Source organism: Ceratotherium simum, unplaced genomic scaffold (genome assembly GCF_057802395.1).
Source record: "Ceratotherium simum simum isolate JZ-2026a unplaced genomic scaffold, ASM5780239v1 HiC_scaffold_43, whole genome shotgun sequence".
Lineage (NCBI taxonomy): Eukaryota > Metazoa > Chordata > Mammalia > Perissodactyla > Rhinocerotidae > Ceratotherium > Ceratotherium simum.
This window is the reverse complement of record NW_028261259.1, coordinates 277,193-290,363: the sequence shown is the minus strand read 5'-3', so window position 1 is coordinate 290,363 and position 13,171 is coordinate 277,193. Positions and strand designations below refer to the sequence as shown.

General features: G+C 40.7%; 1 protein-coding gene and 1 non-coding gene across 5 annotated transcripts in view; both read right to left on the bottom strand.

Annotated features, from left to right (window-relative positions):
• DRC8 (dynein regulatory complex subunit 8) overlaps positions 1–13,171 on the bottom strand; it is a 131,536-nt gene that overhangs the window by 26,724 nt on the left and 91,641 nt on the right. The window contains exon 3 of one of the 4 annotated variants that reach the window (XM_087428150.1): positions 1,377–1,449. The exons of the other annotated variants lie outside the window; for them this stretch is intronic. Coding sequence (XP_087284276.1) covers positions 1,377–1,449 — 73 coding nt within the window. The remainder of the gene's footprint in view (positions 1–1,376; positions 1,450–13,171) is intronic. 4 annotated transcript variants of the gene reach the window in all.
• LOC147911300 (U6 spliceosomal RNA) lies at positions 9,238–9,343 on the bottom strand. Its single transcript, XR_015551256.1, has one exon. It is a non-coding gene; the product is annotated as a U6 spliceosomal RNA (small nuclear RNA).

Below are 13,171 nucleotides of genomic sequence, written 5' to 3'. Positions count from 1 at the left end.
TCTGACTTTCAGAAGCATTTTCATTACTGCCCCATTGACCCCACTGCATTATATGCAATCATGACTTCACTGTACATTCATCTTACAGTTCCTAGCTCTTCCACAGCACCCACTTTCCTTTCCCTAATGCAAACTCTAGCTTCCTTGATAAACACTTGAAAGCAGTGATCAACACCGTTTTTTTAAATGTGTGAACCAATTCAGGAAAAATAAGATTTTTTTCCTCTATTCTTAGTAAAAATAGTTTATTGGATCACAAAATGAAAAAACAATGTAAAGATTTCCTGCTTTATTGAATATTTTTAAGCACTAATGAAAAATTGGTATTGCTTTTTAGTTACCAAGGTGCTAATATGTGGGCAACAGAGTCATCTTCCTAAACCTCCATTCCTTCACTTTATATCCTGCTTTAGGATTCAGAACATGGCTCCTTATACATTATTTCATTTATCTTTGAAGCCCACTTTGAAGTAGGTATTATTGTGGAGAAACTGATACTCATGGAGGTTAAGTGACTCACCCAGAGTCACAGTCCTTCTCTTCTGGTAACACTCAACAAGCAAGCACTGTGCTAGGGGCCAGGAATAAGGAATAAACCAAATCCCACCTCCTCACCTTTCTCCCTTGGCCTCCTTGTTGATCCCTGGCCTCCACCAAAACCCACAGACCTAGATAAGCAATTCTGAGGAGATTCTCCTCCTGGTAGTTGCTCAGGTATCTTTTTCCCCTCAGGCCTCTTCTTGGTTGAACTGAAAGCTGCACTTGAACTGATATCAGACACTTTTCTGGAAAACCAAACAGGGCATGAAGCTCTCTGGTCTTGGGTGGCTCAGCCCAGCTTTATGGGATTAATTCTTTCTAGGGACTCATCTACATTATTACAAATAATGATTTTTTAAAATTGTTAGACTGTTTGATCAATGTTAGTTCTTATTATTTCGTATGTTTACTACTTGCTCTGAAAGTTAGTTTTATATCCCCAAAGAAATATAACTTCCTATAGTCTCTAATTCTGCTTCTCTCCCCTTTGAACTGACATTATTTACTACATTCCTTTCATCTGTCAATGTTCTTTCTGCAAGGAGTCAGTCCCCTGTGCCTACTGGCCTTTCCTCATCTAGTTTTAAGAGTGCAATATCTCAAGTGGGGCCCTTACTCAATCCATTGCATTACTTGATCATAGCCATTTCTTCAAGATCTGAAATCAATTCTTACAGATCCTGCTGGTTGGCTAATTTGCATAGTTGTCCTGATGTTTTCATCGAGCACATCCAGTAGTTTTGGACATTTTTAGTTTCAGATAAGGATGTTTTTCTTAATTCCAAGGAGCTGGAGTCACACAGGGTCTGCTAAATGAATTCCTCAGCCCTACTCACCTCTGCAATCAGATCCTGTAGCTCTCCTTCACTAGGGCAGCATCCCAATGACCTGATAATTGTACCAATCTCTCTGGGAAAAAAGGAGGCAATAGTTTTAGAATATAAACTCTGACGTGGCAAGCACTGTATTTCTCTAAATTATTTCAGAGTAGATGTAGCATAGCAAACAAGGTCAATAAATACTGCCTTGTGAGGATAAAAGATACTTTCTGGGGAAAGGAAAAGACAGACAAGTGAACCAAAGAGAGAAGAAAGAAGTGTTTGCATTGATTGGCAAAGGTAGTCCCTGCTTGGGCAAAATCAAAGAGTTCTAGAAAAGGAAAAGAAAGGGAGGGGAATAAGAAAAAGAAATGTCAGCCACTTACTAGCTGATCTTAAGTGTTAGTTAACTCTTTTGAGCCTCAGTTTCCACATCTGTAAAATGAGGATGATAATGTCTACCCAGAGGTTTGTGGTGAAGTTTACATTATGGCAGAGACTTAAAAGCATGGCCTCTAGTGTCAGCCTGCTAGGGTTCAAATCCCAGCTCCGCAACTTGCTAGACCAGGCAGGTTCACCTCTGTGTGCATAAGCCGACCCAGCAGGTAAAACACAACAGAAGGCCTGAAATACTTAGAACTGGGCTGGGAAGACTCTATGGATCAAACAAGATAAGCCATCATAATATAAAGCACAGCTCTTGGCAGAGTAGCCACTCAATAAATATTAGTTCCTCCTCTCCCCCTCGCCCATAATAATGTAACTTAATTCAATAAATGACCTAAAAAAAGTATAAATTATATTCAGGACTCTCTGGATGCCAAAACAGGGAATTTGAATACATTATTACATATTTCTACTTAAAATGATTAAAGTTGTAATATTTGAATGTTAATTTAATTTCACAAATATTCACTTAACTAGAATATTTAATTTCTCTACCATTCTGGATAATATTGGTAGTGTCATATTTACTCCCTATTTTACTGAGAAAACATTTTAAATAAGAATTTTTAAGTTCTTTATTCAAGGAGGTTGCAGGATGAGTATCAACTTAAGAGAAAAACCTAAAGTCAGTAACTCTGGAAGATTCTTAATTTTCACTTATTGATTTTCCTTCATAATCCATGAGAGCCAACTAAATATGTAATGTCTTTATGTGAATTATATTTCATACTTCCTTGAGAACCTGAGTCTCAACACTTCTGCATTGTTTTCCACACCCATATCCCTCATCTAGGCAGGATCTGAACATAAGGGTGTTGTTAGAAACTAAAAACATTTTATAAGATTATACTGTCTCTCAAGACGTCCCTAAAGATGTCCCATGAAACTGGTTAACACCAACGTAGTAAATATGTTATTGTAGATTGGACTGGCTATTGTTTACATTAGAATAAATAGTTAATGAGGCAGAGACAAAAAAAAGTGATTTGATAAGTATTCACAGATTCATTCCCTTCATAACCTTCCAGGCCTTCTGTTATGTGAGTCAGAGAAGCACTTAAACCCCAGAATCAGAGTGACAAAATAAAGGCTGTATTAACTTACACACAAAAGGGAGGGCAGGGGGCCGGCTCCGTGGCTTAGTGGTTAAGTGCACACACTCCGCTGCTGGCGGCCTGGGTTCGGATCCTGGGTGCGCACCAACGCACCATTTCTCCGGCCATGCTGAGGCCGCGTCCCACATACAGCAACTAGAAGGATGTGCACCCATGACATACAACTATCTACTGGGGCTTTGGGGGAAAAAAAAAAAGGAGGAGGATTGGCAATAGATATTAGCTCAGGGCTCATCTTCCTCACAAAAAAAAAAAAAAAGAGGAGAAGGAGCCACAAAAACTGCTAACACTGAACTTTTCACTGGTCTTGGCAAAGAAGGAAATGGAATTTCACTGGATTTAGAAAAATAATGTGACATCTTTTATCTCAAGTCTTATTGTGCAAGACTTGAGATATCTATCTGTAACCCTAGTTTGTGGTTTGGGAATGGATGATGAAGAAATTCCCACATGAAGACTTCTCATTCTTCTGTGTAGTATGAGGCAAGGTCCTCTGCTGAGACTGAATGGGAAGACAAGAGACCATCTTAACTGTTTCTGGGCTTGCCATGACTTGCCTCTCTAAGCACCCATATTTCAAGACAGCCTCATCCTCGCTCCCACATTCTAAAACCTGCACTTCTCCTGATGTACTGGATATTTTCTGTGTGCCACCAGAATCCCATTCTTCTCCACCCAGCTCCATTTCCCCCAGGGACTGACCTCTGCTTCTGCTCTAGGCTCCCTCTACCTCAGGCTCCTGTTGTGGTTGGTCAACACACGGCAGAGCACTGCAGTTGTCTGTTGCTGCTTAACTAGCTGCCCCAAATGTAGGGCTTTAAACAATGGTTTCTTATTTTTCACAATTCTGTGGGTTGGATGGATGATTTCTCTACTGGTTTCACCTGGGCTCACTCATGCAGCTGTGTTTAGTAGTTAATGAATCTATACATGGTTGCTCAATATTCCACAGTCAACCACTCAAAATTCCCATTGTCACCATCCTGGATCGGGGCCCCTTAACCTCCCATCCTGCATGCTCTATTAGTTTACAAGCCTGAGTTTCTATAATTTTCACTTTCTTTGTTCCTGCAAAGCACTGTGGGAAGAAAACAATTAAGAAAAAATCTTTGGCCCACTACACATTCACGCCATCCAGCATGAGGTGTCCTGGACGTTGCCGAACAATTCTTTCATGCACCTCCCGTAGATTCCCTAGCAAACTTCCCAGAGCAGCTCTTCTGAGTCATCTCTTGCCTCAAGCTCCAAAGCACTGACCCCTTTAATCTCAGCAGAAGACCCCACAGACCCAATCACCTACTTCACTGAGCAGATGAAACTGCTTAGGTTGGACCCCATCACTAACCTTCATACCACCTGCTTCCTCAGCTCAGGCTGCTATAACAACATACCACAGGCTAGGTGGCTCAAACCACAGACGTGGATTTCTCACAGTTCTGAAGGTGTGAAGTCTCAGATCAAGGCAAGAGTAGATTGGGTGTCTGGTGAGAGCCCTTCCTGGCTTGCAGATGTCCACCTTCTTGCTATATCTCTCATGGTGGAAAGGGAGAGAGACTAGTCTCCCTCTTGTTTTAGGGGCCCTAATCCCATCATGGGGGCTCCACTCTCATGACCTCATCTAAACCTAATCACCTCCCAAAGGCCCCACCTCCAATACCATCACAATGGGGGTTTAGGCTTCAACATATGGATTTGGGGGGGTACAACATTCAGTCCACAGCCCCACCCTTACATTCACTTCCCTTATACCACTTTAGAAGTATATACATGCCTCCTTCCTTATGTTCTCAGCCTTGGAGGAATACAAAGTGCTCTTCCCTAATACAGCTGACCCCTCTTAGCTTTTCTTAGCTCCAGTCTTGGCTCTTGTTCTTGACCCACTTGCCTCTCTCTCTCAGAATCTTCATTCTTTATTAGTTGCTTCCTTTTTGCCTTAAAATATTCAGATATCTTCATCTTGAAAAAATTTCTGACAGGTGCCTTACCACCTCCAACCATTCTCTCTCTCAGCTTCCTCTCGCTATCACAATACTTATTCTAAATTACTTATCTTGTAACTCACAATTTCATTTCCAACTCACCTGCTCCATGCCTAATCCCTCTGCAGAATCCTGCCATCACTAGCTCTCTATTAATCAAGCAATCCATTGTGCTCTCTCACTGCCTCCTCCACTCCCTGAATCCATCTCCGTCTCTTCCTCCCCTAACCCCTGTAACTGCCCCCTGCCCTGTACCCCTGGTTGCAAGATGATCTCTACTGTTAAAAATATTACAGGGCTAAGAGAATACGAAGTATCTTGGATTTGAACAAAAAGACCAGTGGTGATCTTAATTACAGCATTTGCAGGGGAGTGAGGAAGAGAAAACCCCCCAAAGAGTGCTGGTGGTAAGAAAATTTAGAGCACAAGTACAGAATACACAACTAAGGAATATGTCTACCACAGAGAAGGCACCTCAGGCCTAATGGCTAACAGTTACATGGCACTCGCTGTGTGCCAGGCACCTTCTAGAACAGCATGTGTATCAATTCATTCAATCCTCATGACAGTCCTGTGAGGTTGGTACTACTATTATCTCCACTTTACTGATGAGGAAACTAAATCCCAAGATGTTAAATAACTTGCCTGGGGTCACATATGGCCAAGACACTCAAGCAATGACTCCCTCAGGACCAGGGAAATCTCAGGAGCCATGGAGAAGTCTGACAAGAGGGGTAAGGAGAAAAAGGGATGAGGACAGGAACAGAGTCTGTCACAAGGTGAGAAAAGTAGATCAGTCAGCTTTCAGGTTTAGGAATGGACATCTCCTCTCAGAGTTCTAGAAAGAACAGTCCTCACATCTCACTCATATCCCATACATCACGATCATGATCTGTACGGATGTGAGAAGAAATATCTCCAGGCTGTCAGGTTAGTACTAACAGAATGCAGTTATACAGAGTTTTGTTTTGTGTGCCTGGGTCTGTTTTAAAGTGCTTTAAATATTCTTATCCACTTTCTGCTCACAACAGCTCTGTGAGGTAGGTACCATTATTTTACAGATGAGGAAAACTGAACCACAGAAAGATTAGGTAATTTTCCCAAGATCCTATTAAATAGTGGAAATGGGATTGCAATACACAGGCCAGAATCCATACTCTTAACCACTGCACAAGGCTGCCTCTCACAAATCTCAATTGAGTATTTAGTTAGACTTAAAGCAGAACTTCCTGACTATAACAAGGTGCTTCTCAAGAAATTTATGAATATCCTACCCTATGGGAACCTTGAAGATAGATCTGGGAGTCATAAACTGATGACCCAAGGGACACATTTGGCCCTCAGGTGTGTTGGTTCAGCACAGTGTTGGTTGCTTTGTTTAGGTGAGGTGTACATCCTTGTCTTGAGACCTGTCCTACACTCCTGACTCACAAATTTACATTAGACGCCTGGCCTCTGGATGTGTCTGTGTATCACTCCTGGGAAATGTCAGTTTTGTACCATTGAGGAATTTACCTGCAAGAAGAAGGGGGATGAGCCAAATGACTTCTTCAAGTTCTCCCCAAGTGTTCTGATTCTCAGATGATTTTTAAAAACACATATATATAAACCTCTGGCTTATGTCAGAGAATGTTCTTGTTCTTAGAAGACACACACTGGAGTATTTCACGGAAAAGGTCACAATGTCTATGATGTACTCTCAAATAGTCCCGCAAAATGAAAATAATAATAATAAAATACATAAATATGTATATATATGGAAAAAGCTAGAGAGCACATGTGCAAGCAAAAGCAAATGTGGCTGGATGTCAATAACTGGTGACTCTAGGTGAAAGTACACAAAAGTCCAGTGTGCCACTTACTATTTGTCTATGTTTGAAATTTTTTAAATAAAAAGCTTTTATTAAAAAAATAAGATAACCACATTTCATTCTCAGCAATCAAAACCAAAGCAATAAGAAATGATAACAGAAATTCTGCTTCATATAGACTATTTATAAAACAATTTTCTTTTTCGTGTTATTTTATTTTTGTCATTTGGACTTGAAAAGTTGATTTTTAAGAATGTCTTAACTCTCAGTTTCACAATAAAAATATATTAGTTACCAATTTTTTACTCAGTATTTTAGAATTTAAAATTGAAAGCTTGGCAACTGAGAGAGACCTAAAATATTCTATTTCGTGAAGTACAAGTTGAGATGAGGCTGGATATCAGTCTCCTGTTCTTTGGGGTAAAAGAAAAGTGCATGGAGAAGATGGAGCCCTGTTTGTCCCTGGGCAACACTGAGGAAGGCGGCACCATGGGCTGTTCTCGGCCACCGCAGGGTGAGAGCTGGGCTCATGACTGAGTCTCACTGACCACTGGCTCAATCTCTCTAAAGATGAGTGGCAGTTACCATGGAATGGTCAGATAGATCTCTGGCCCACAAAGGCAGCTCATCAGGCAGGCTGTCAGTTGATTACATTGCCCAGTAAAGGCCACGTAGAGGGTGACTGAGAAGAAAAGAATTTGAAGGCAAATGAGGTAGGGGAAGGGAGGTGATGTTTAAATACAAATAGCGTCTTCTTCTCAAATGTGTTCTTTCTTCAAATGAGAATGGAATGAGATTAATTTATTTTGAGAGGCGTCCCAAGTTCCTAAAGGAGTCCCTGAGAGGAGAGGAGGAGGAAATTAAAGCAGAAGCAAAGATAATTCAGAGCTTCTCTTGTTCTCCCATGTCCTGAAATACAAGGTCAGAGGCACAGAAGACCAGATGATCCAGGAGCCCCTCTACATTGTAATTCTGGCACCGAGACCATGGGGACGCGGCAGGAGGGGGCACGTGGGCCCTGAAGAACTCCAGATGGTAACTGGACAGAGCTGGGATCCTAGCCATTCTGGAGGAAACCATGTAGCTAACAGTTCAACCTTAGGAGTAGTAAGGCTCCCAAAGATGAGCTGAGGAAAAAAGAGAAGGGCAAGAAAAAGCAGAGGCCAGAAAAGATCAGGCCTTTTTTTTTTTTTTTTGGTGAGGAAGATTGGCTCTCAGCTAACATCTGTTGCCAATCCTCCACTTTTTGGTGAGGAAGATTGTCCCTCAGCTAACATCTGTGCCCCTATTCCTCTATTTTGTATGTGGGATGCCATCACACATGGCTTGATGAGCAGTGTGTAGGTCCGTGCCCAGGATTCAAAGCCGGGAACCTCAAGCCACTGAAGCAGAGCACACGAACCTAACCACTATGACACCAGGCTGGCCCCTCAGGCTATTAATTTTTGAGAAAGAGATAGAGGTCTAGAAAGGAAGAGAACAGAAAAGGAAATGGTTAAGAAAACACTGAAAGAAGTGAAAATATAGTTTCAGGAGGAGACAAGAAATAGAAATTTCAAAGCTTAATGATGAAAATAAAAGAAAAAAGTTCAGAAATAATTAGAAATAACAAGATATTAGACAGGAACTAGAAAATTAAACAAAACTATGAAATAAAGTAATTGATATATGTAATATTAAGTCTGATTAACTTATTTTACTACTAAATTGGATTTTGAATCAAGTGAAATGATTAAAAATTATTTTAAAATAACTTTTAAACTATTGTAATATTAAAATTATTAAAGTATTTAAAATTATTAAAGTAACCTTTTAAAATAACCATTTAAAAACTTACTGTGGGCCGGCCCCGTGGCTTAGCGGTTAAGTGCACGCACTCCACTGCTGGGGGCCCGGGTTCGGATCCCGGGTGCGCACTGACGCACCACTTCTCGGGCCATGCTGAGGCTGCATCCCACATACAGCAACTAGAAGGATGTGCAACTATGACATACAACTATCTACTGGGGCTTTGGGGGAAAATAAATAGATTAAATTATTAAAAAAAAATAAATAAAAAAATAAAAACTTACTGAAGTCAATGTAGTAAAATAAAATTAAAATAGTTTTTAAATTTTAATAATTTCTTCTAAAGTCTTTTTGTCAGGTTTTAGGAAGAGAGTAGAGAGAAAAGGCATAAATAAACTTGTTTGTATACAACAGTGTGCTGGTTATCAACTGGCTCCTCAAGAGGAAAAAGCCCTGATTAGCATCATCTGTATTTCCATTGTATAAACACACCATGGCCAATTCCAAGCTAACAATTTGAAGTCACTCAAGGTGGACTGGAGAGAGACATCTGCTAGCACACCATCGCATGGTGTCTCCACCATCCACACACCAGACACAAACCACCTCCGGGGCAAGGACAAGAAGAAAAAACAGCACAGCAACTAGGAAGTGTTAACGTTTTGAGTGCTTATTACTTCTGTTATTTTTTCATTGTTAATAAATATATTTATTTTTCATTTTACACAGAACAACCTGAAAAAGTATAGAAGGTTTCCTGAGTTTGCGTGTCACCGTTGTGCAGGAGCCATGCTAACCTTCTCTGTACCGTTCCAGTTCTAGTATGTGTTGCCGAAGTGAGCACCTTTGTTTTTAATATAATTTACTTGTAAGTTTATATAATTTATTTTTTATATAAATTAGTTTTTAACAGTGGCTTGCAGAATTCCTGAAAAATTAACCACCAACTCTGGCGAGCTGGTTGCAGCAGGCAGGGTGTAGCTCCAGCTCATCACTGGCTCTGAGTTCAGTCACTCCAGGCCACTCTGTGGCCTCTGCCCTGCTGGCTCTGCACAGGTTCCTCTCCCGAACAGCTAGCGGGGTTAGGACCAGCTCACTTAGTGCTCTACTATGTATACAGAAATGGTAGAAATCAATTATATCTCTTGTAAAAAAGTCTTTTTTCCTTTTGAAAAATGTTTTCCTTCTTTTAAATCAGTTTCATCGGATTTTTTTTTTTTTTAATTGCCAACACCTCGATTTTGGTAGGGTTTTCAGAGAAAATGGAAATCAACTGTTTCATATAAAGTCTTTAAAATCTGCAGAGACATTTCATTTCCTTTGTCAGAGTAGACGTTGTCTTATATAAGAACTACAAACTAACCCCAAAAGCCTTTATGGTTAAATACTAAGAATTTGCTTCTGTACTTACACTATATAGAGAGTAGTAAACAGGAGGACAAAATGAGTCACAATGAGCTTGCCCAAAAGCAGCAGTATCATTTAATTTACCCACAGCATCTGGACCACTGCATACGTTTGACCAGGGGCAGGCTGGTTCTTGGCAGGGCAGCATTCGGTGGATGTAGTATCATATTCCTGACACAAGGTGGAGCCAATGCCCTTGAGCTGAGTTGTGAGTCCCGTTTAAGGGCAGTCTAAGGTCAAAAACGTGGCCAAGTGAAGACCTGACTCAGGGCAATTGATGCAATTCTAAGGGAGAAAAGAATAGGAAAAATATTTTACCTCATCTATGAAATAGCTGCTATCCCGCTAAATATAAAAGAATGTTAAAAGTAACTCAAAAATTTCTAAAAAGGAACAAAAGTAGGATTTAAAAATGATTTTCATAATATTTATTGAACACTACTATGAGCCATGTACCATTACAGCACAGCAGACAACAAAACAAAGACCTGTCCTTGTGGAAGGCATTTTTCACAGATTAACCTTATTTTGGCAAAGCTATGAAATGAAACTGAAATAATGGCTAAATCTCCTTATTCAGCAGAACTACTCTGTTTTAAAAAAGGCCTTTTTTTCCACGGGTCCGTCTAATCGAGTAAGGATCCTTTTTCCACTGCTAAAATATGCTTTCCAAAAACCTTCTGGTCCTAACCTTGTTACAGTATCATTTTTTATGTAGTCCTATGTGCTAGAGTTTGCAGCCCCCAAATGAAGAACTCTGCATCTCCTGTGTATCACAGAAAAAAAAGCCTTATAAAATATCAGACACTACATGGAGTGATATAATAAATAAATAATTTAATGACATCCTTACTTTTCCATCTGCTATGGCTAAGGCACTGCCCTAGGCACTGTGGGTACTGTCATGATTTAGACAGACAAGGTCCCTGCTCTAACCACGGCACTTGCAGTCAGGTGGGAGAAAGCGTACACTCACAAACAAATAAATATATGAGCTAACTTCAGGCAATGATAAATGCTGTGAAGAAATCACCACCACCATCATCATTATCATAACTGTATTAGTCTGCCAGGGCTGCCATAACACAATACCACAGACTGGGCAGCTGAAACAACAGAAATGTAGTTTTTCACAGTTCGGGAGGCTAGAAGCCCAGGGTCGAGGTGCTGGCAGGGCTGGTTCTTCTGAAGTGTCTCTCGAGGGATTGCAGATGGTCGTCTTCTTGCTGTGTCCTCATGTGGTCTTTCCTCTGTGTGCACATCCCTGGTCTCTGTGTGTCAAATTCCTTCTTATAAGGACACCAGTCACATTTCGTTAGTGCCCACCCTATGCCCTCGTTTTAACTGAATCACCACTTTAAAGCCCTTATCTCGAAATAAGGTTATATTCTGAGGTAGTAGGCATCAGGGACATGACTTTTGGGGGGACACCATTCAGCCCCAAACAATAACAATCCTAATAATCATACCCTGTTCTGGCCCCACTCGCTCCTGCCTGAACCACCACAGGACCCCTCAGGGAGTCGTTCTTCTTCTGCTCTCACCAACCTCCTCAATCCACTCTCCTCACAGCAGCCAGAACAATCTTTGAAATTGAAAATCATGGCTTGTAATTCCCCCTCTTAAAACCCCCCAATGGCTTCCGGCTGCGCTGGTAATCTAAACTTTTCCTCAGGGCCTAGGTGGCTCTACATAATTTGGCCCCTGCCAACCTTCTGGACTTGATCTCATGCCACTCTCTGACTACAGCAGAGTGATGCTACCATCTTTGCTTTTCTCCAACACACTAACCCCTCCCCTTCATAGAGTTTTCCTATTTGCTCTCCCCCAGTTCTTTACACGGCTGCCTCCTTCTAATCTTCAAGATCTTAACTCAAACACTACCTCCAGAGAAACCAGTTCAGACCAGAACATCTGACGGTTTCATCCCACCCAACCACCCCTCACTCTCTAATACCATCCTATTTTATTTTCCTTATATCATATTTTATTATATCATCTTGTTTTATTTACTTTGTGGCACTTATTACTATCTGAAATTGTCTTGATTCATTTACTTGTATATTGTCTATCTCTTCCCTCTAAAATATAAGCTCCACGAGGACAGAGGCCTTTCACTGCTATATTCCAACACCTAGAAGGAGCTCACACACAGCAGGGACTCAATAAATCTTTGTTGAATAATAAATAAATTTCTAGAACACTTCATAGTTTGAAAAATGCCTTTTGATTAAAAAATACTTTCATATACATTCATTCAATTCTTACATCAATCCAGATTAGAATCCCCATATTAAAAAGAAGGAAACTAGAACTTGGAGAAGTTATTTGACTCACCCTCTAGGAACATAAACTGTATGGAGCAAAACTAGAAGTTGGTCCTATCCTCTGACTCCTGAGATTCTGTCTCTCAGCCTCTGTGCAATAACATCTTCTTAGAACAATCATGGTGGTGAGTAGGATTTAAGGTGAAAAGCAGAGGCAGAGAAAAAGACTCAGATACAACCCAGAACCACTCTGCCTTCTGCAGATTTCTCAGAGATGTTTTGGTTATCACAAGGTTTTAATACATGTCTACTATATTAATTGACTAAACATTTTTCATTATTGTGAAAGGTCTAAATAATTCCAAATTCAACAGTGACAAATGGCTGCTCACTGCCCAAACAAAACAAACCAAAGCTCCCCATCCTGGGGTTTCTTCTTAAGAATAACACCAGAAAACCATTTGGCAAATACTACAGCAATCATTGTTATGGTCAAGATCAACCAATGGATGCTAAAATTAGTGGGCAATGTTTGAGGAGAAATAGGATATTTGCATGGTCTTGAAGTATCTTTCCCAAGATATTTACTAATCACAAGGGAAAAAGTAATAACTTTAGAGTGGGGAAACCTGGCAGACACCCCCTGAACCAAGTGGTCAGGGAACATTATCAGTAATAAGACATTTCAGCATCAAGGGCACCCTGACATGATGCTCTGAGAAGAATACAAAGTCACATCTACGGCATTCTTGACAAAAACGCATCACCTCAGTCTATGCATGAGAAAACATCTGACAAACCCAAACTGAGAGACATTCTACAAAGTCACTGAGCAGGACTTTTCAAAGTATCATGGTCAGGAGAGACAGCAAGGTTGAGGAGCTGTCTCGGATTGGAGGACTGGAGAGACAAGACAACTAGAGGCAGCAGAAGATTCTGTACTGGACCCTGGAGAGAAGGGAGATGCAGGAACAGCTGGTGAAGTCCAGTACGATCTGT